General features: G+C 54.1%; 2 protein-coding genes across 2 annotated transcripts in view; one reads left to right on the top strand and one right to left on the bottom strand.

The window, feature by feature from the left end:
- Positions 1 to 22,507, top strand: part of LOC102896542 (cadherin-23) — a 320,558-nt gene that overhangs the window by 285,158 nt on the left and 12,893 nt on the right. Inside the window, exons 21-28 of the mRNA XM_025049321.1 lie at positions 242 to 354; positions 1,541 to 1,648; positions 7,795 to 7,984; positions 8,313 to 8,458; positions 10,822 to 11,041; positions 12,754 to 12,906; positions 14,990 to 15,103; positions 17,947 to 18,095. Coding sequence (XP_024905089.1) covers positions 242 to 354; positions 1,541 to 1,648; positions 7,795 to 7,984; positions 8,313 to 8,458; positions 10,822 to 11,041; positions 12,754 to 12,906; positions 14,990 to 15,103; positions 17,947 to 18,095 — 1,193 coding nt within the window. The remainder of the gene's footprint in view (positions 1 to 241; positions 355 to 1,540; positions 1,649 to 7,794; positions 7,985 to 8,312; positions 8,459 to 10,821; positions 11,042 to 12,753; positions 12,907 to 14,989; positions 15,104 to 17,946; positions 18,096 to 22,507) is intronic.
- CUNH10orf105 (chromosome unknown C10orf105 homolog) lies at positions 21,444 to 21,815 on the bottom strand. The gene has a single exon (XM_006915540.1). The coding sequence runs from the start codon at positions 21,813 to 21,815 to the stop codon at positions 21,444 to 21,446; it is 372 nt and encodes a 123-aa protein (XP_006915602.1).

Here is a 22,507-nt window from a genome sequence, read left to right as displayed (position 1 = left end):
ACACACACACACACACACACACACACACACACACACTCACTCACTCACTCACTCACTCACTCACTCACTCACTCACTCATGTGTGCACGCTGCCAGACCATTTGATCTTGCAAGCATCTCTCATACTCTCATTCTCTCCCTCCTTCCCCTGTCTCTTCCTCCTCTCCTTGTTTTATCCTTTCTTCCCTGATCTCTCCCTGGCCCACCCAAACCCTTTCTCACACACCCCTCTCTCCTGCAGGTGAAATCACCACCACCTCTCTGCTTGACCGTGAGACCAAGTCCGAATACATCCTCATCGTACGAGCAGTAGACGGGGGTGTGGGCCACAACCAGAAAACTGGCATTGCCACTGTGAGTGCCCACCCCTCGCATGCCCCCCAGCTCCCCACTTGCTGTCCAGGCTGCTATTCTTCAGCTCATCTTAGGTCTGGGCACTTTGTCCTGGGAGAGCGTGAGGCTTTGTGGGAGTGGAGTGAGGGTGGCAACTCAGAGTCAGCCAAGGTCAGGACTAGAGCCACTGCAGCTACGGGAAGAAAGGCATTCCCACCTGAAGCATGAGCACCTGGGAGGAGCAAATATTTTCTCCTCTTCCCCCAAAAGACCAGCGGGGCAGATAAGAGAAGGCATGCAGAAGAGTGACTCAGAGCAGGAAGCAAGGCCCTTGGAGGATCCCTGGGGGCTTGTCATCACCCCACCCCTAACCCTCATGGTGCTGAGAAATGGTGCCTGAGTTTCCCTTCCATGCTCAAGTAGGACCCATCAAGGCCTAGGGTCCCTATTCAAGGCCATGTCACCCCACCAAGGTGCTTCAGAGGGTAGGAAGCTAAAGAAAGAATGCTTGAGGGTCCTGACTGAGTTCTTGGCTGCAGAACAGGATGGGGGAAGTAAGGAGCAATAAGCCCCTCCATGGGAGAGGAAGCAGGAAGGCCGGCTGACAGGTCACTCCAGCCATCTCCCCTCCTTGATCTTCACTCATTTTCTTTGGCTCTCCCTTGGGACCCCTCTCCTGACTTCTCCGCATTGCTCTCACCCTACCCAAAGCAGCTTTCCCCAGGCTTGCCCAGCCAGAGGGGCTGGAATTGGTATTGCTTGGCCAGGGACTTGGCAGAAAAATCCCCAGAGCTCTATTCAATCACAGAAGGCCCCTGCTAACAGGAGTCAGAGCTCTATAAATAATTTACCTGGTGACAGGTGAGCAAGGAAATTGCTCGCCTTATAGCTGAGACTGACCAGAAAGCTCAAGGGATTCTATCAGACCTGCCCACACCCTAAACCTCCACTACCCTGTCGTTCACCTTCAGCCCAGACTAGGAGTAGATGGGACAAGTCCCAGGTCACAGAGCCCATCTCATCTGTTCCTCTGCCACCTGATGAGACAGCACCTAAACCCTCTGTCCTTAAAAGCCCAGGCTCTGCCCTGAAGCCCCTAAAGTGGATGGAGCCAGTGGAATTAATACCAAGATACCCCATAGGTCTCTGAACGAGTCCCCTCATGGGCAGCTAGGCATAATCCACAGTGCCTCTTATGGCTTCACAGGTCAACATCACCCTCCTGGACATCAATGACAATCACCCCACCTGGAAAGACGCTCCCTACTACATCAACCTGGTGGAGATGACCCCTCCAGACTCTGATGTGACCACGGTAAGTGATGGCAGGACAGCAGAACTACCAGGCTGCCCTTCTGAGGAGTGTCTGCCATCCCCTATGGGCCTCTGCTCATATGAGGCTAATGCATGTAGTGTTTCCTGAGCCAGCTCTTTGAGCAGAGGTCCGGAAGCTCTTGCACGGTGAAAGGTAGTCAGAGGTTGTTCTTATGGACAGTGGGCTTCAGGCTTCATCAAAGGGAGCACAGGATGCCCAGGTACAGTACCAGGGGATGCCAGGATAGTGCAACTTGTAGCCACTTACCCTGAGACCCAGGACTCTGGTCACCCCCTCATGAGAGCCCCACCCTCCCCTGGCAAGGCACATGTCTCTCCCTCAAATTGCAGGAGCTTCTTCTTTGCCTTCAGCACCTTTCCTTCACTTCTGTCACTGCAGCCACTGGGCTGGGTCAGCTAGACCCAGGGCTACCCCAGCAGGGGGTCTGAAGTTCACCCAAGGGTTTTCTGGCACGGGATATCTGTTTGCACAGACACCTGTGTGTGCTGCATGTGTGTACATCCAAGTGCTGTGTGCAGGGATGTGACTCGGGGTGGGCAGAGGGAGATGTGGCCAAAGCCTTGAGGCACACAGAATGGAGACCAGCATCCTGGGGAAACTGAGGAAAGCCAGGGTTATGCACCCTACTGCTCTGCGATTCACATTTGAGAGGCCTCCCCCCAACCCCCTACATACTTGTACCCAATTGGCCTCAATGGGGAGGTTCTACTGTCCCTACTGTCCAGCGCCACAGCCACCCAGCCTGCCTGTGATGGACATGAACCGAACAGTTCGTGACAACCCATTTATTAAATATTTGGGATGTGCCAGGCGCTGTGCTAGGGGCCTCTCGTGAATTCTCTCTCATCCTCATGGTGCTCTCATGTGGCCAATGGACTCATGGCTCCCACCATACTACACAGGACACGGAGACTTAGAGTTCGAGGGGTTTTCCCAAGGACCTAGATCTAGTAAGAGGTAGTGCTAGGACTTGAACTCAACTTCGAAACCACATAACCCAGTCCTTGTCCCCCTGGCAGGTGTCCTGAGAAACTGGACAACGCCAGTGGGATGGGAGAAGGGGTGGTACTTTCATATCCAGCTCTCTGAGAGGCTGCCTCACCATGAGCTCAAGCAGCCGTGGGCTGGTGATGCCTAGCCTACCCTCCCCGAGTTCTCATCAGCCACAGGGAGGAGTGACAAGGCCTGCCTATGTCTAGGTGGGAGAGGATGTCAACCTATGGGGGCGGAGTGGGGACTTGGCCGTCACAGCCGTCCTTCTTTTCCACATGTTCAAGATCTGAATGGTTCTCAACTGGTGGGCAGGTCCCATTCCAGAGAGTCTAGTGGGGCAGAGGCCAAAGGATCTGGAATCTGGTTTTTCAAAGCCCCAGGTGGGAGGATTCTTTCCAACCCAGGGCCAAATTTGGAAACCATGACCCTAAGCCATTCTCCAGGGCTCAGGATCTGCTGGGCGCTCTCTGCCGCCACCTTGTGGGCACCCAGGCTCTAGCCCAAGAGCTGGGGCTGGATGCCCACCTCTGAACACCTGTTCGGTCATCTCTTAACCTTTGATTTGTGTCTCCGAGAAATTTCTCCCAGAGGAAATTGAGAGACAAGTGAGGGAAGTGTCCCCAGGAGAAACTGGCTACATGGGTCACAAGCCAGGGGTGCCATTATTGAAGAGTTCACCTGCCAGAAAAAGCTAGTAGGTTTGCGGGGCTGGGACTGCACTTGCGCTTGGGCATTTCCCCGATCTGGCCCCCAGTGTCCCTCTCTGGGTCTCTAGCCTTTTCTCAGATCCTTCTGAGGCATGAGCAGGTATGGACAATGGGCCAGGGGCCTGCTGCCCAGCACTTCCTTACTCTCCAGGAAACCTCAGTAAACCTTCAGTGAGTACCTACTGTGTGCCGGGTCCCATGCTTAGCAGGCTCAGGAGTACAGGAAGCAACAATGCGTGTGCTCTGCCTCCCGGGAACTTCATGCCATTCTGCTCAAACCCACAATTGGGTCCCATCTCACCCTGTGTAAAAGCCAGAGTCCCTACCAGACATACCTAGCCAAAAAGAGCCACCTTACTTTTACCTCTAGGGAGATGGACGTGGGAGTCCACTCAGTACAAAGTGGACATGGCTGTTCGTCCCCAAGCTCAGGGCAGTCATGGGGTTGGGACACTTGAGCTTTTCAGTGACCCATAGTAGTATTTGAGACATGAAAAAAAAAATGCAATGCCTCGGAAGTTCAAAAACAAAAGGGCAAAGTCAAAATTGAAACTTGTTAAACAGCTAGCAAATTTATAATGACAACTTTAGTAATTAAGAAATTTAGTGTTTGTAAAAATCTCATTACATCTGAGGAAAACTATAGCTTTGATTTTCAAGAATTCTTGAGAATTTTCTAAAATTTTCTGGATTTCCCAGTTATACATGTGATGATTGCTAGGAAACCAGAAGTCAAAGAGCCCATAAATTAATCGAGTTTGTCATAGCAAAATAATTTCAAAAGGAATAGTCATAAAAATTCTTCCAAATTTTATAGCTGTGAAATGTATGTATGCATATATATGCGAGTATGTTTTAATACCTTTGAGGGGGGCCCCCGAGGCCTAAGGCCTCACAATAGCCCTCGGTGAGATAGGGGCTGTGGCAGAGGTGTGAGGAAAGAAGGTCGCAGTGCAGGGAACAGCTCACCCAGAAGTGACATCTGATATTTGAACAGAGGGTGACCCACCTCCTGACTCATCTCACACCCACCCCACCCCTCTCCCCACAACACACACCAGCCTTTCAGTCCTCTGAACTCACTAAACTCCTTCCCACCTCAGAGCCTCTGCGCAAGCTTTCTTCCCGCTGCCCCCCACTCCCCACCCCGAGTGCTCTTCTTCCTCTACCCCCCAGCCCTGCTTTTGCCATGGCTGCCTCATTCTCCGCCATCCCAGCTTAAAATGCCACCTCCAAAGAGAAGCCTAAAGTCGCTCTGCCCCTCTCCATACTCTGTTCCTTTCAGATCTGGTCTCACAACCTGTGTGTGTTTGTTAGGTTCCTTGCTTATTAAGAGGCAATATAGCTTAGTGACCCAGTGGGCAGCCGCTGGTACCAAAACGTCTGCGCTCCAATCCTAGCCATACCACTTACCAGATAGATACATGACCTTGGGCAAGTTACTTAACCTCTCTGTGCTCCAGTCTTCTCATCTAGAAAATAGGGATAGTTAAGAGTCCCCACCTGAAAGGGTTATGGGTCATACTTAGTGAACCAAAATACACAAAGTACCTTACCACATGGTGAGTGGTCAATAAATGATAGCTTTTGTCACCATCAGCTGCCTCCCCTGCCGGAATCATATCTGTCTTGTTTAACGTTGAGCCCCCATGCTTCACACAGTGCCAGGCACATTGTAAGTGTTCAAAACATTTGTGAACGAAAGTTGTTGAAGGACTTGTTTACCCTCCTTCCCCAGCCTACAACCCCTGCTCCCCTCTCCACCGGGTCCGGTTGGGTCTTCCTTGTCAGAGGGAGAGTAGGGCACATGACGGGGGACTCTCCCAAGGGTCCATCTGGAGGGGGCACTGGCCCCAGCCCCTAGGAGTCTGAGGCACAGGGCAATCCCAGTGACATTCAGAGCCTGTGTGTGAGCCTGCTTCCAGGTGCACTCGGAGTTGGCCCAGCACGTGTGTCTGCACACGTGCGCACCTATGGCATCCACTGCATACACATGAGCTTGCAGAGTGACCATTCTCTGCGAGTGAGATTTTGGCCCCACTCTCTCTCCTAGCTCCTGCAGCCTGCTTCAAGGACCTGGCTGATGGGCATTGATTTAGAGCCTTTCAAAGCCCTCCAGCAAAATAAAGGAGAGGGGAGAGGGAGAGAATTAGTCCCCGTCAGGCCAGGAGAAAAATGACGAGCGTGAAATGGGAAATAAATGAGAAAGTGGTAAGAGTCCACACAGTCGCCCAGGAGGAGCCCACGGGGGTCCCAGCCCGCCACCCTCTCTCATGCCCGCACCCCACCTCATAACCAGGGAACGAACCAAGAAGCCAAATACCAGTGCCCACCCCCTGCTAGCATCACTCAGAAGCAGCTACCCCGGTACCCTCAGGTACTCGGGTAGGAGAGGGTAGAGAAGAGGGGAAGCCGCTCCACCCCAAGTGAACTTGGCCTCAGTGCATTCAGCAACAGGCTGCTGGTCTGGAGCAGGTTGTTTAACTGCCCTGTACCTCAGTTTCCCCATTCAGAAAAAGGGGGTAAGAACTACCTCCCTCCTATAACGGAAGAGAGAACTTTGTGGAAATGCAGGGCTTGCTGATCTCCTTTGTCCATTAGCAGGATGACTGTGGCTGGCTAAAATGACACCTGATGTGCCTAAGAGCCCTGTCTCCTGTTGTCAGTACAGGAGTGATTGAGTCCCCATTATAGAGGCTGAAGAAACTGAGGCAGCATGCCCACGGCACAGTGAGGGCTCCTCAGGCCTGGAAGGCTGCCCCTATGCACCCCTCACCCTTGGGTGCAGCAAGGCTGGGAAGGGAGGGGGTGGGCTGAGCAGTCTGGGGTGGGAGTGGAGCTGCATCTCGCTTTCTGAAGCAGGGAGGGCCTGCAGTGGCTCAGGGTTCAGCACCAGCATCAGCCTCTCTCCCTGGCCTCCTGGGTCCCAGGGGCAGATAAAAGTCCTTGGCCAGAGTGGCCCATCTGTCTGTTCTGGTCTGGTGGCCCCAGAGACACCTCAGCTGGGGATTAAGCCAGCGGAGGGACAAATTCTGCTGCCAAAGCACAAAGGCCCCACATCAAGTAAGATAAAGGAGCTGACGAGGCTGGGCTGTCATTGCCAAGTGTCCCAGAGTGAAGAATGACACTGTCCTGATGTGACCCCAGGGACTGCAGTCACCCCCCCCACACACACACACACACGCACACACACACACACACACGCACACACACATTGATCTTGTCTACCTCTGGTGCCACAGTGGCCCCTGCAGGCCCCTGCGTGTCTGGAGACAAGCTGTGGGGTGGGTGTCCCTGCTGTCCTGGGACCCTAGGAGGCCTGCAAGGGATCTGAGTTGACCCCGAGGCTGGTGCTGTGTGACCTTAAGTCTGGCCTGTGACTCTCTGAGTCTTGCTTTCTCCTTGTGGGTGGTAGGTGGCTAGAGAAGTTCCCTACAGAGTGAAGGATGGGCAGGCAGAGAGACCTCAGAGAGAACAGGCTGTGGTGTTTGTGGCCCTGGGTTAGGACTGAGGCGGATCCCTTCATGGGGTGGGGATACAAGTGGGGAACCAAAGGATGGCTGGAAAGTTAAAGGGGCCAGAGTGTCTGGGGCCCCTATCCTGAGACCCACGCCTCCTGGGGATGGCGTTTCTCCCCTCCAGGGAGACTCAGCCCGCTCCCTCCCGCAGCCCCATGACTGTCTCAACTTGCTGGGATCTACCCTCCAAACTGGTGGCTTCTCCGTGGCTCCTTTTTCATGCCCTGTCATCCTTGGTATAACAGAGGCCTAATTCTTTTTAAATCACCCCACAAGCAAAAGCTCCAAACGAAAGAAGAGAGGGTTTGATGAGGAAGAACCCAGTTCCCAAAATCCAGTTGCAAATCCTTCCAAAAGCTCAGCCAAGGGTTCAGAGTCCCCAGCCCTTCCCAGCCCCACCCTGAAGAATTCCATGGCCATGGACCTACTGGGGCCCCCCTGCTCTCCGAGAAGCCTGTGAATGTTACCCTGCATGTCTGGAAAGGAAGGACTCTAAGACGTGCTGCCAGTGTTGCCTGCTGGCTACTCACATGGGCTCTAGAGGGACCCAGAGCCACTTCTTGGTTAGACTCTGGGAGCCTCACTGAGCCTCATCTGTGAAATGGGAGCGGTTATAGGTATCCACCTCATGAGGCTGTTGACACAGTATGTGGAGCTATCAGGAGCCTGCTGTGCACTGGTGCTGCTAGATGTTACTTTTAAGATCGGAAGGCCGAGGCTCAAGTGGGGGAAGGGACTTGACCTAAAGTCGAAAGTGAGTGGGTGAAGAAGCTGGAGCCAGGTGGGAGGGCCACTTTCTGGGTCTGAGTGGGGTGCCTGGGACCAGCATGTGAGCTCAGACATCCTGGGCAGGCAGCTTGGATACAGCAGGGCTCAGTGGAGGGTCGGTTCCCTGTCTCCCGGACAGGTGGTGGCCGTGGACCCAGACCTGGGAGAGAACGGCACCCTGGTGTACAGCATCCAGCCGCCCAACAAATTTTACAGCCTTAACAGCAGCACAGGCAAGATCCGAACCACCCACGTCATGCTGGACCGCGAGAACCCCGACCCACAGGAGGCGGAGCTCATGCGCAAGATCATCGTCTCCGTCAGGGACTGTACGTGCCCCTCACACCCGGGCTGGGGCCCCTGACACCTCCCTGGTGGCTTGTCCTGGGGGGCCTGGGCCTCCCCAGGACGTTGTGTCTTGATGACTAAAAGTGGAGTAATGACATTTCCCAGTTGTAAACCCTCCCCCCACCCCCCACCCAGAGCACCCTTGAGGGCAGGGGTGCGCTGGGCTGTGCAAGGCCCAGGCTGCTCCCTGGAGGATCACCGGGGTAGAAGGTCACTGAATCTGCCCCTTCCCCCACTCATCTTCTTCCTGACCCATTTTCTCCTGCACCCCTCTTTTCCTCTCCTTTCCCCACCCCCTGGTCCATCCAGGTGGCAGGCCCCCCCTGAGAGCCACCAGCAGTGCCACAGTGTTTGTGAACCTCTTGGACCTCAATGACAATGACCCCACCTTTCAGAATCTACCTTTTGTGGCCGAGGTGCTTGAAGGCACCCCTGCAGGGGTCTCTGTCTACCAGGTGAGTGTTCCTTTCCTGCGATACTACTCTATGTCTCCCTCACCTCATCCTGACCAGCCAGCAGGTGCCATGGGTGCCTAGCCTCGTGCTGAGCACTTTGCAGGGGATTGACAAGAGAGACCACCAGACAGGACATGATCCAAGCCAGGCTTGGAGAACCAGTGCTCTGAGAGACGGTGATGGAAGGCTTCCTGGAGGAGGAATTCAAGCTGGGTCTTGAAGGACATATGGATTGGAGGGATGGAGAGAAAGCATCACAGGGGATGGATGAGGGCAGAAATGAGGGAGGGAGAGAGGGAAGGAGGCGGGGAAGGGGAGAAAGAGAGTTCTGGGAAGCCAAGTCAGAGAGTTTCTCAGGGCCTGGTTATAGAGGTCGGGCCCAAGACCCTGAACACTCCAAGCCAGTAAGTGATTCTAGAACACAGGTTGGACGAGTGTAGCCCAGGCGCCTGCCTCCGTGGGCAGCCCCTTCTGTGCTCTCCCATAAGCACAAAGGCAGCTCTGCTCGGTGGGTGGGACTCTCCCCACTTTGCGGGAGACATAAAGAGACTTGCCCAAGTTCCTGTGGCCAAGAAGAGGTAGCAACTGATCTTGAACTGGGCCCTCTGCGTCCTGCTCCATCACTCTTCCGGTCAGGGAAGCCCTGAAGGTGCCAGTTCAGGGAAAGTGATGCCCTATCAGGAGCCAATTAGAAACACTAGAAGGATCTCACTGTTTAGAGCGCAGGCTTTAGAGTCTCACCAACATGGCTGTGGATCCCAACTCCACCACCTTTGACTTGGAGCAACAATGTAACCTCTCTGGGCCTCAGTTTTCTCACCTGTGAAATGGGGCTACTAGTACTTGCCTCTCTGTGCGATGGAGATTGAATCAGACACAGGTATAAAACGACCTAGCCCCTGGACTGCAGGAGATACACTGTAGCAGAAGTACTCATTCTGAGTCTATCGTGAGGGTTATACTCAAGAAAGGAGAAATGGTGGGATCCGATAGCAGAGGGTTAGCCTAATCTCATTCAGAGAAGACAGTTTGTCAGCATGCCAGAGCTGTAACCTTGGTGATGCCCTGCAAGCCCACTGAGCCTCAGTTTCTTTAAAAGGAAATTAAAAGTATTCTTTGACAAGTTCCAGGGAGCAGTCTCTCCAGCAGAATATCCTCCCCACACCCCCAGCAGGGGGAGCTGAGATCCGGGGACCAGCAGCCAGTCCCTAAGGAATTTGCAGATAGGAGAGATAGGTTATGAGAGAGGGAATGAGCCCTCAGACCCTGTTCTCTGGGGGCTCACGGACAGCACGGAAAGGAAATGCCCGCCAGCACAACTTCTGAGTTCACAGAGGAACTGGCTCAGAATCATCAGAAGATGGTTGAAGGATCTGGGAGTGTTTATCTTAGAAACTATCTTCAGATACAGGAAGAGGGAACTGACTTGAGCCGTGCAGTTCCCCAAGTCCCCTCTATGACCTTGACCAATAATGATTTCTGCTGGATGTGCAGAAGAACTTTCTCCATGGACTAAAGCTGTGTGCAGAGAAATTTGAAGTAGTGAGCCCCCTATCCAGGAAAGCATTCAAGCTGAGTCTGGACACCCTCCATCCAGCTTGTTGGATATGAATTAGACCAGATGACATTGACATTGCCTTTCAGTTTTGAGAGACTTGGCTTATCTTAATGATTACTCATTTTTCCCAGATGTCTTGAATCTTCTTCTGCAAAACTCAACCTATCAGAGTCTTGAGTCAGGATATCTGTCATCAGGAGTGAAGGTGCAGACGGGAAGAGTGTCGGATTTGGGAGGCTTACCTACCTACACATGGCCTCCACCTACCTACACATGGCCTCCGTGGCTTTGTAAAAAATAACAACCAAATCCTCAAGTGACTTTAAAAAAACTGATCCTTGTTATCTTTTTTGTTGTCTTACAAATCAAAACAAAGCAGGGAGGGGAATCCTGCTGAGTGTTCTCTGTAGTTGAGCTCCACACAGCTGAAGGGGTCTGAGCTGTAAGGGCTGCTCTGGGCCAGCGTTAGAAGGGCGGCAAGGGTGGCGGGGGCCAGCTGGGGTAAATCTGGGAGGGCTTCCTAATAAGGAAAGCAGGGTTCCGAAGTGGGGAGTTGTGGGGACCTGGACTCTTGTCCTAAAACGTCCCTTCTCCACCCACCCTTGGCCCCACATGGTGTAACTGGACACCTTTCAGCTGACACGCTGCCTTCTTAAAGAACACGTGGCAGAGTGTACAGCTTCTTGGCCTGAGACAGAGTAGCTGGAATTTCTGACTAGAGCCGAGCAGGTCAGTGGGGAGGAGGGGAGTACTGAGAAGTGTCAGTCCTGGTGTCCCTACTCACACAGCCCCTTCTCTCGCTCAGGTGGTGGCTGTCGACCTGGACGAGGGCCTGAATGGGCTGGTGTCCTACCGCATGCAGGTGGGCATGCCCCGCATGGACTTCCTTATCAATAGTAGCAGCGGCGTGGTGGTCACCACCACGGAGCTGGACCGCGAACGCATCGCTGAGTACCAGCTGCGGGTGGTGGCCAGCGATGCAGGCACACCCACCAAGAGCTCCACCAGCACACTCACCATCCGAGGTGAGAGGGATGGGGGTACCTCTTGCTATATGCTGAACACATGGGCACGGGCACGGGGCTCCTGCTGCCCATCATCCATGTGGTCACAGGCTGCCTTGCTCATAGAGCATCCTCCTCAACTGGAGCCATTCAGCACAGCAGAGCCTTCCCTGTCTCCACCAAGTCAAAAATGCCAGCAACCCTTCTCCCACCTGGCTGCTGCCTTCAGTGCCCCAGAGCCGGGGCGGGCAGTGGCCTAGACCCCCTGCCAGTGTCTCCCTCTTTGATCCTGGCAACAGCAGAGAAAGCTCGAGAGCAGAGGGGTGGGGCCCTCGCAGTCACAGGCAGTCTGGGGAGGTCACAGAGCCCTTCCTCTTCTTTTAAGGGCAGACTTTTTATTTGGAGATGTAAAGGGAACCTTCCCCTCCCACACAGAATCTCAATGGAAGAACATCACCCTGGGAAGAGAGCAGCTGGGATTCCCAGACTCCCTGAGACTGCTCATCCCCTTGGGGCCCTCTCAATACTTTCCACCTGTCTCAACCCTCTGTGGAGCAAGGCTGTGGGGGCGGGTGACTGTTTCTCAATCACTTTGGCTATATCTTTAATTCTTGGAACAAAACTGGTACTCTGATATGAGCTATTGCCAAAGGGCCAGGAGTAAACACCAGGATATAAGTACAGAGTGTAATGGGCAAGACATGGCCTGTTCTCTAGGACAGGCCCTGGTCCAACCTGGCTCCTACCGGTCTCCATGAGTTGGGGATGGATGGTTAGCTCAGCAGAGGCACAAATAGTCACCCTCCTTAATCACGACCTGAGGTGGTGAAGACGAGAGGGAGCCAAGCATCCTCCCTCTGGTTGGTTAAGGCTTGCCTTGTGGGTTCCTGGTGCCAGTTTGAGGACCCACTTCTGTGCCAGCGATTGACGGGGAGGATGTCCAGTCCTCTCAGAGAGGAACCCCAGAGTATTTTTCTCCAAGGCTCAACAGAAGCCATACCACCAAATGAGCCCATCATTTCTCTTGGTGACATCACAAAGATAATCAAGGTGGAGACCTATGAAGGTCTCCCCAGGCCCCATGTGCCAAAGGAGTTAGAGGCCTGTATGTAGAGCTGGAAAAAAAGGAATCTTTAAGGGAAATTGGCTTTGGGGGAGTGGAAAGGTCCTCAAAGGCAATTACTTTCCCTGGGACCTTATCACAAACTGGGGGCAGGCCTCCCCAACACCGCAACCCTGCCACTCCCTTGCTGTGTGACTTGGAACAAGTCACTCAGCTGCTCTGAGCTTCTGTTTCCTTGTCTATGTGATATGCCCAATCATGGCTGCCTCATGAGGATGTTATGAGGGATATGCGTGGTCCTGTATGGGAAGCACTTAGCATGGGCTTGGCGTGTGAGCTGAGCTGAGGAATGGTCACTGTCATCATCGAAATTGTTGTCGTGATCAGGCTCACACTGGACAGAGGCTCTGGGGTTTTCTCCTCTCTTGGGCAGCATGAGCAGCCACCCAGCCACCAGCCACTCAGGGAACAGAGACTGTGGGTGGGTGTGGCGTTCTGGTCAGCTCTGTCATGGCCCTAGCTGACATGGGGGCCCTTGGCTCACGATTAGGAGGTGTTGACTCCTAGGAAACCCATTTCCTCTTGGCCTGTGACATGAGCCACTGCCTTTGGAGCTGGGTGGTCTTGAGTGGAAGACAGGCCTAGCCCTGTGTGCTGACTCTGCCCACAGTGCTGGATGTGAACGATGAGACGCCCACCTTCTTCCCTGCCGTGTACAATGTCTCCGTGTCCGAGGACGTGCCACGGGATTTCCGGGTGGTCTGGCTAAACTGTACCGACAACGACGTGGGCCTCAACGCTGAGCTCAGCTACTTCATCACAGGTGCAACCCTGCTTCCACCCCTTCCACATGTGTGGCCCACCCCGGGTCGGGTAGGGGAGAGGGGAAGAGGCCCGTATTGGCCATCAGGATTTAGCCCCTGCTGGAGGCTCCCTGAGGATTTGCTCTTGGCTTTTCCCCAGAGCTTTGCAGCTGGATCCCTCTGGTCTGCCTCCCCAGGGGCCTCCTCAACCAGGTCATGTGGTACTTACCAAGGTTCAGTCTGGAGGGAGATGGAGCCAGTGACTCCTGGGAGGAGCCCTACCCTCCCCCACTCCATCTCACATTAGGGTGACAGAGCTGCCATTGGAGGAATGTGGCCTTGTCCTTCCTTGAGGACCCTTCACTCATGAAGAGAATTCCCATCTGTTTAGAAGCAGGTGGTTTAGATCTCTCTAAATGAAATGGGTTTAGCTCAAAGATGTCAAGTAGCTAAAACCTGAAGAGCTGTGGAGAAATATTATAAGGCCATGTCCTGGCTCAACAGGGTAAAAGGAGCCGTGATCGATCAGTTGGCGTCTGCCATGGCGGTAGGCTTGGTAGGTGATGGCAGACACACCACGTGTTAGCTGTTCCCGGGTTAGAGCAGTTTCCCAGCATTCTCCTGTTCACTGCATATGTGAAAGATGCTGGGATGTGTGGGGCTGGGAGTGATAGTTCTTTCATATTCCTCAGCCCTCCCTTGGCCCTTTTACTGACTTTCCTCTGCCCATGGTCTGCCTGCAGCCACATTACACACACATCCATGTGGACGTGTATGTGTGTGCACACACCAGCCTGCCAGATGCCTCTCCCCCAGGAGCAAGGAATCTCAGGCTCACAGCCCATCCACAACTTGCTATAGCCAAAGTGACCTTCTAGCCCTCAGCCTCTCCTTTCTAGATCCTTTCCCTCCTTCCCTTCCCTAAAGGGCCCAGCTCCCTCAGGCCAGCTCCTCATGTCTGATCCTCAAGACTGCCCTGGGAAAGGTTCAGTTATCCAGACATCCACATTTTACCAGCCACGGTTCAGTCCCCAGCACTACCTGTGTCTTAGTTCCTCGCTCTAGGAGCCAGATTGTGGGCCTTATAGATGGTGCTTCAGATACTGGGGAGCAGATATTGGAGATATAGGGGCAGGGGGCTTTTTCCAGGGGCAAACCACGTCAGGAAAAGGGAGCGTGTGACAGTGGCCTCCAGGATAACTTCCAGCACACTGAAGTGGCCAGTTCCTGCCCACCTGGAGCCCTCCCAGCCCTAGGATTCTCTGGTTTTAATTTTGCACATTCTACGAGGAGCTGTGCGGTGTCCTGGACTGGGCTGATCTAAACCCAGTGTAGCGATGCCCTCTGCTGCCGAGAACACCACACTGCCCACCAGCTAGCCTGGGAGCAATGTCCACAATGCTCTGATGGAGTCCTTTCCTGGCTCCCGTCTACCTCGGGAAGGAGACTCTCGCACTGCCTACCTGTCCCAGAGCTCAAGAAGACTCAGTAACACTTGTCTCCTGTCCACCTGCCCCTATTTTTCACTCTTTGGAGCATCCAGGCGTTCCCATTCAGAGAGCCCGAGATGAGGGGCCCAGAGAATGTTTGGCTCACCCCAAAGTTTTGGGCCACATGTGAAAACCACAGCCCAGGTTAACTGCTCAGATACTTCTACAGGACAGACAGGTGGCAGAGTGCTGAAGGACACGGGCTGGGGAACAGACCAGTGCATTAGAGTCCTACACCCCAAATAGGTGACTGTAACCCAGGGCAATACACATAACCTCACTAAAAGACCATTTTCCTTCTCTGTGAAAAAAGCAATAGTATGCATGAAATGCATGGTCCACGTGAAGTGCCCAGTACACAGTAGGTGCTCAGTGAATGTTAGACACTTATGATTTCAGGCATTTAGCACCCCCGCCTAAGCCCGCACAGGACACACTCTCATCGGAGCTCCCCCAAAATCCTGTTCTCAGGCAGGGCTGAACGGACAGCACAGCCTTTCATTGCCAGGCCACCCCTGGCGTGTCCCAGCTCAGAAGCAGAGTTGGGTGCCACCTCCCTTTTCCCGGACGGGAGCTGTTTCCTGACTGAAACTTCATTCTCTTTTACCCACAGGTGGAAACGTGGATGGGAAGTTCAGTGTCGGCTACCGCGACGCCGTTGTGAGAACGGTGGTGAGCCTAGACCGGGAGACCACAGCTGCATACACGCTCGTCCTGGAGGCCATCGGTACGCACCCACCCTCCCTGCACACCACAACGTGGTGGTTCTGGGCAGAGTTCACATGAGGCCCCTCCTAGGGGCCAGCCGAGCCTGCAAGCCGAAGGCTCCGCCCTGATGCCAATGGGCAACTGGACATCCGACATATTACTGAGTACCTGCAGGGCATGAGGCTCAATGCCTAGTGCTATATGCACAACCCTGAGATAGTGTGGCGGGAGCTATGTGGGAGTCAAATGAGAGACCAGCATGTAGACAAATCACTGCAGAGCCAGGCAAAACTAAGCACGAAGGGAGAAGGGACGACCCAAGAGTAACAGCACAAAGGGAGATAGAAACATAGCGGTGGGTAATCAAGGAAGACGTCTTGGAGGGAAGTGGTATCAGGGAGTGCCTTTGGGTCAGTTAGGACTCTTACTTGCAAATTTTAAAATAAACTGGCTTCAGCAATATAGGTTCATAAACCCAGCCCACCTCCTGGAGCTTCACGTAAGATGATTTGCGGCTCAGGGGAGGCCACCAGGCCTCAGTCTCTCTGCTCCTCTGCTCCAGCTGGCTCTGCCTCCTGTGTGTTGGCTTCATCCTCTCCCTCACATGGAGACAAATCGCTGCTGCTGCTCAGGCCTTAATCCTCTTGGGTTCAAGTGCAGCAGCAGGGAGACAGCACTTGTCCCTTGCCCCAGCCGAAGCCGCAGATAAGCTTTGATTAGTTCCACCTCCCCCAGTGCCTGTCCCCAAACCCTTTGTCATGGTGCGGGGGGTGGGTGAGATGTGCTGGTGAGTTAGGCCTAAATCACATGCCTGTCCCTGGAGCTACGGCTGGCGGGAGTAGGGGTGGGGGTCAGACCAACTTGGGACCCCAGGCCTCATAGTCGGGAAGGGAGGGTTTCCAGAGAGTCCTTCAAGGACGTGGAATTGCCGAAGAGAGCAGGGTGGTACTGATGGGCAGAAATGAGGGAGGCCCACCACCTCCCTGAGGGCCAAGTGAGGTTTCAGTATGTAGAGAAGCAGGCAGGACATTTCGGGCAGAGGAATCAGCCCATGCGATGGTCTGGGGTGGGGAAAGAGCCGTGCACACACGCACATCCCCGGCAGCCTGTGATGGGGAGGGGAGACTGCGACAGGTAGGGCTGGCTTGTGGAAGCCTAAATGTCAGGCCGGAAGTTTGGTCTTTGGTTTCCAGGCAGCAGGAGCTCTTGAGGGCTCCGGAAGGGAAGAAGGTAGTGATGAGGCCTGTATCCCCAGATGGCTCTGGTCCTCCCAGAAGCACCCAGTTCGGTGTTTGCAGTGAGCTCTGGGTAGAAAAGGAATGTGCTCTCTGTGCCTCGCTCTTTCCAGCCAGCAGTCTCCCCCGGCCTGCCCACACCCACATGCATCTTCCCTCTGCCTTGCTCTCCTCCAATCCTGGGGCAGCCACACCACCCTCTGGCGACCCATCATTCCCCTGAGTCCAGCCTTCGCATTAGGCACTCGCTAGCAGGAGAGGGCTCAGTCAGACTCAGACCTTTTGGGGGTCCCCCAGTTCATACCATCCCCAGCCAGGGAAAATAAGCAGGACCCCCAGGGCTGTGAGATTGAGAGGTTCGTCCTGGAGAGGAGCTTAGGAGGGCAGGATGACTCAGGATAGGTGACTACACCCCAGCATGTGATCAGCTGGCCTGGGGAAGGACAGCCTCCACTGATCCTCAGCCAGCTCCAGCTTCCTGTACTCTTTTTCTGGGGTGACTGTCCTTGCTTGGACATACAGTGCTTGGCACAGCTCCTTCCTCCAGGGAGGATGACCCAATAGCTGCCTTTGGGGCTGAATCACCTCCCCAGCCCTGGGAGGGGCCTGCAGGGAGCTGACGGGTCAGCACCCCTGACTACATTAGGCTTAGAAATCAAGCAGGACCCACATCCCTGAATGCAGAGGGCCCACAGGCAAATCTGTCCCATAGGCATGTTTGACCCATCTCGTGTTTCATAATGAATAACAATTAGTTATAAACATTTAAAAGTCAGGAGATTTTATTTAAAAGCTTGTATGTTTAATTTCTCTTAAGAAATCAGTTCTAGTGTCACTGGGCTCACATTCTGCCTGTCCACTGTGGACTGGAAGAGAGGGCAGCTGCCCCTTGAGGTAGGCCCACCCAGATGGGCACCCATGGATCTCACCCTCCTGGCCCTGAGCAGTTGGATTTGTGCTCTCGGGACCTGTATCTGTCTCCTAAGGCTGCTGTAACAAATGACCACAAACTTGGTAGCTTAAAAGAACAGAACTTTATTCTCTCGTGTCTCTGGGGGCCAGAAGTTAAATTAAGGTGTCAGAAGGGCCACAGTCCCTCTGAAGGCTCTGGGGAGAATCCTTCCTTGACCCTTGCTGTTTCTGGTGGCTCTAAGTATTCTTGGCTTGTGGCTACAGGACTCCAGTCTCTGCCTCCGACTTCACATGGCTTCTCCTCTCTCTGTCAAATCTCCTTTTCTTTCCCTTATAAGGACCTTTGTCATTGGATTCACGGCTCACCTGGATAATCCAGGATATGTCATCTCAAGATTCTTAGTTATATCTTTGAAGATCCTTTTTCTCAATAAGTTTACTTTCACGAGTTCCTAGAGATCCAGCAGGGCTATACTTTTGTAGGCCACCATTCAAACCACTTCCTGCCTCAGTTCCCATCTCTATCAAATGGAGATAATAATATCACCTTCTCAGGTTTGTTGTGAGACTGAATGAGCTGGAAGTGCCTGGGACATATTAGATATTGTTAGTGTTTTTCTTAATCTAAAAAGGAAAAGAGCCACCTCTGCAGAGCCCAGAGTGGCACGTTCGCCCCTCAGGCATCTAACAGCCCATCCTCCATTAACTCCCACAGACAACGGCCCAGTAGGCAAGCGGCACACAGGCACAGCCACTGTGTTCGTCACTGTCTTGGACGTGAATGACAACCGGCCCATCTTTCTGCAAAGCAGCTACGAGGCCAGTGTCCCCGAGGACATTCCTGAGGGCCACAGCATTGTTCAGGTAGGTGGCCGTGGCCCTCCGGCGCAGCTGGTAGGCTGGGGGCAGGCAGGGCCACCCTCAGGTCCAAGCACGCATGCTTAGTGATATCATGGCAGAGAGGCATGGAAACAGGAGAGGGTCCAGCTACTGCTCCAGAAGTAGCCAGTGCTATGGGGAGAGGGAGACCCAGGCCTGTCCTCCCTCCTGAGGAGAGTAGGCCCCCAGGTTATGTAGCTGAGGCCAGGGCCCTGGCTCCCCAAAAAGCATAACGAAGGCCTTAGCCCTCCTCTTCTCCCCCGCTCTCCCACAGCCCTCCTCGTCCCCGACCCCACCCAGAAGAGCCTTTCAGAGCCGGGAAGAGAGGTTAACGTCACATTTTCCCAGAAAGGAATTGGGAGCCAGGGCCCAGCAAGGCCCAGAACAGAGCGGCTTTCATGGGGCCCTTGGCCCAAGTTCCCCTCTTGAGAAATAAACAGGCACAAGAAGAAAGGGAGCAGACTCAGAGGGAGAATGGGCAGGACCTGAAAATGAGGCTCTGGTGCCCTCCCCGAGCAACCAGAGGCCTCAGTTGCTGGGTGGAGAGGGATGCTGGGAATAAATCACCCTCTTAAACAGCTGCGAAGGTTTCTGACTTAGAGGCTGAGCCAAACACAGCAAGTCTAGGCCTGTCCGCTAGGATAGGCTCCGGACTTGGGAGACTGGGAGTGCACCCATCACCCTGCATTAGAACCAGGAGAAAGGCAGGAAAGGGGCTGGGAGCAGGGTGCTGAATCCCAGAGGCACCAAGAGTCCAGGAAGCCATGGGGGTTTGCAAGGGTCTGGGGCTGGTTCCTAAAGGGGGAAGCTGGAGGTTCTCTCCCTTTGGGCCTCTACTCCTGTGGGCTTGGAGGGCCTCTCTCCTCTAGCCTAGTAACTACCACCCCAGTTCACTGACAGGTCTCCCAGGACAAGCCTGGGAACATACCTGGGGGTATGGCAAGACCTTCGAGAGCCCCTCTCCCCGTCCCCAGCCTTTCCTTCTCCTTCAGGCCTCAGGGCAGCCTCACCCGCCCACCCCTTGTGTCCAGGAAGAGAACACCTAGTGCCAAGCAGAGCACCTGGCCAGGGGATGACGTGGGGGACTGAGTATAGGTAAATTCATCCTGGGATGTCTCAGGGAGGCCCTGGGGAAGGGAACCAGGAAGAGGTTAACAAGCTGGAAGGGAGGAGGCCTGCCCCACTTTCTAAACCTGAAGAATTGGTTTCTGTTACACAACACGACTCACACTGAAATCCTAGAGCTTATGAGTAATAAAAGGCAGCCCTGGAATTCTCCCCATTTCTCAGGGGGAAATTCAGGCACTAGTGACTTCTCCAAGGCCCTGGAAACAAGTTTCTGGCCAAGCAGGACTCAACTCTCTGATATCAGATTAACCTGGAAGGAAGGCACAGTGGGTCTGCTTGAAGAGAAAGCTTCTCTCGAGGGGCATTTGAGGGAAGAAGAGGGTTCCCACAGGACTCAAGGCTTTGGGGAGTAAGGACACACCCAGACCACACCTCCCTTCACTTAGTACACGGAACCTTGTACTTCCGTGCCCTGGCTAGTAAGGCAGAGTGAGGGGTCGGACACAGTCTTGCCCTCTGTGAGCTCCTAGGCTGATAGGAGGGAGAAGACATAGCAAGGATGACCCACACCGCCAAGAGCAGGTGATCCCTGTCCTCCCTTCACTTAGTACACGGAACCTTGTACTTCCATGCCCTGGCTAGTAAGGCAGAGCGAGGGGTCGGACACAGTCTCGCCCTCTGTGAGCTCCTAGGCTCATAGGAGGGAGAAGACATAGACAAGGATGACCCACACCATCAAGAGAAGGCGATCCCTGGCCTCCCTCTCAGAGGTATAACGAGTAGGTCCAGTCCCAGGCAGGAGGTGGCTTTCAGCTGGAGAGCAAAAAGGGTTTCCCAGAGGGGGTGCCTTGTGAAACATGAGGCACAGCCAGGGGAGGACAGATTGTTCAGTTTGTGTGGTGTCTTGGGTCAAGATGAGGCTAGAAAGATACTTTGGAGCCAGCTCTCAGAGGTCACTGAACTAATTGGTCCAGACTAAGGAGTGGCTTTATCCAACCTGCAATAGGGAGCCAGTGATGGTTTTGAAGCTGGGGAGTGGTGAAACTAAAACTCACTCTTTGAAAAGACCTGGCTGGCTATACTGTGGATCATAGCAGGGTGGGGTGGGCAGCCCCGTGGCCGAGTATAAGGTAGTCCTGGCCAGCTGACTCTCTGGGGTAAGTGCTAGGCATCTCAGACCCCCTCTGCCTCAATGTAGGACCCAACCAAAGTATAGAGCCCTGCCCTTGTGAGGAGAGGTTGAAGGCTAGAGATCCTGAGAAGCCCAATTTCGGGATGAGATTGCTTCGACAGGCAGCCAGTCAATGAAGCAGTCACCAAAAAGACAGACAGTACACCCACTGTGGTCCAGGCCTGAGATACCGTAGCTGTCCTGGAGAGGTCTGGACCATCCCACCCAAAGAGAGGCTCCCCCTTTCCTGGGTGAGGCATGGAGCCACTACGATGTGTCCTCAGAGCCGAGGTGGCATCACCTTCAGCTACTGACAGTGCATCCTGCCACTGACACAGCACCAGTCCTGGCCTCTGCAAGGAGCTTCTCAACCCATTATCAGTCCCTTCCCGATCCATCCTGGTGTGGGTGCATTGAACGGGGCCCACCAAGATCGAAATTGACTAGACAGTCTTGAGAGCCTCACTTACCCCTCCTCCCAGCAAGCACCCAGACTCCTGGTCCACCGCAAGGGTGCTGGCTGCTCCCCTAGATTACTAGGTGAATGCTGGCAGGGCCCAGGAAATCTGAGGAGAAGAGTCCCTGGGCTCCCTTTTGCTTTGGATGCTGAGTTGGCCCAGAGGGCAGGACAGTAACTTGCCCTTAGTGTAAGTTGAGTATTTCACTTGGCCGGAGGGAACCTTTGGCCATTTGGCAACTCCCACTCGAATTCAAGCTGGTTTTGGCACTGGGGGGTGGGCAGGGCTTCTGTTGGGAAGCAGGGGCACTGTTTCCTGGAGATGGTCAGTGCCTGGTTGCCAGAGAGGGGCCCTGGGGACCCCAGGTTGTACTGTCCAGAACCTCTGATCAAAAGTCCAGATGGCTGCAGGTTCAGCACAGTTGGTCCAGCAGTCTTTCAGCAGGTAGCAGCTAAAAGGTCTGCAGAGAGGAAGGTATTCTTCCAGGGGCTGTCTCTGGGAAAGGCCACGGGCCTGGGCACACAGGGAACCACTGGTGGGCAGCATATTGCCCAGGGTGTTTGGGTCGCTGTCCTCTTGCAGCCTGTGGTGCCAGGGTATGTCTGAGGGAGGAGGATCCATGGGGAGGAAACCCCATCACATTTTGGTAGATTCTATGTGTTCCCAGCTGTGGTCATCATCACGGTCTGGCAGGGGGCGTTGAGATGCAGCAGGCTGGTCACGGCGAAAGCTGTGCAGGGAGCAGCGCAGGGAGCCCAGGCGCTTCCAGAGCCGGAGCTGGGGCTCGCTGGGGCTCCCAGGATGGTGAGGCATGCGCTCGTGAGCCTGGCGGCTCGGGTCTAGTGCGGCTGGTTTGCAGAGGGTCATGAACAGCAGACAGGTGGCCAGCAGGAGGAAGATGCTGGCCAGGGCAATGAGCACGGGGAGAGGGTCAGCTGCCTCTGATGGGCTCCCTGGAGTGACAGGAACTGTGAGGAAGATGCGGGGGCTGGAGGCCTCTGTACTCATGGCTCCTGCAACAGGAATGGGACAGAAGCTCAAAGGCAAATCAGCTGAACCTAGAGCTGGGGAGGGAGGGGGACACTAATGGGAACTGGGCGCTGCTAAACTAGCTGCGGATAACATCATGACCATTTTACACAGAGGCAACAAGTCTAAGGTCACACAGTAAATAAGCGATGGAGCTGGGGCCCGAACTCAGGTCCTCTTTCTGCTATACCTCCCTGCCTGCCTGCTGAGGAGGAGATAGAGTAATGTCTTACCGGCATTTTAAAATGAATTATTATGAATTCCAAAAGTCTTACACCTGAAAACTTGGGATCCAAGACCAACTCCATCAATAAGTTTCTCTGTGATGCTGGAATGAGTCATAGATAATAGGATTCTGCAACTGGCAAGGACCCTAGCAATTATCCGATGCCAAGGTACGACCTGGGAGCCCACTAGTGTGTTTTGTTTGGTTCTTACAGTATTTTTTTACAAATTTAAATTGCAAATATTTTTAAAACCACAAACAAACAAAACTAGAGTTTTCACATAAGTGTCTGAATGTCTGGCACCCCTTGAAATTTCAGAATTTCAACGCTAGCAACGTTATGCCTGGCACCCAGGGGCTGGGGCTGAGCAGCAGCTGCCTCCTTTAGAGAGGGCACTGGTCCCCAGCTGACCACACTCCCCACAGTCCCACTGCACCTATATCA

The sequence above is a fragment of the Pteropus alecto genome, unplaced genomic scaffold, assembly GCF_000325575.1.
Source record: "Pteropus alecto unplaced genomic scaffold, ASM32557v1 scaffold155, whole genome shotgun sequence".
NCBI classification, from domain to species: domain Eukaryota; kingdom Metazoa; phylum Chordata; class Mammalia; order Chiroptera; family Pteropodidae; genus Pteropus; species Pteropus alecto.
This window is presented reverse-complemented; position numbering and strand designations above follow the sequence as displayed.

What these genes read in the sequence shown, in the direction of transcription:
- CUNH10orf105 (XM_006915540.1), bottom strand. Translation starts at nt 21,815, where the DNA reads ATGAGTACAGAGGCCTCCAGCCCCCGCATCTTCCTCACAGTTCCTGTC.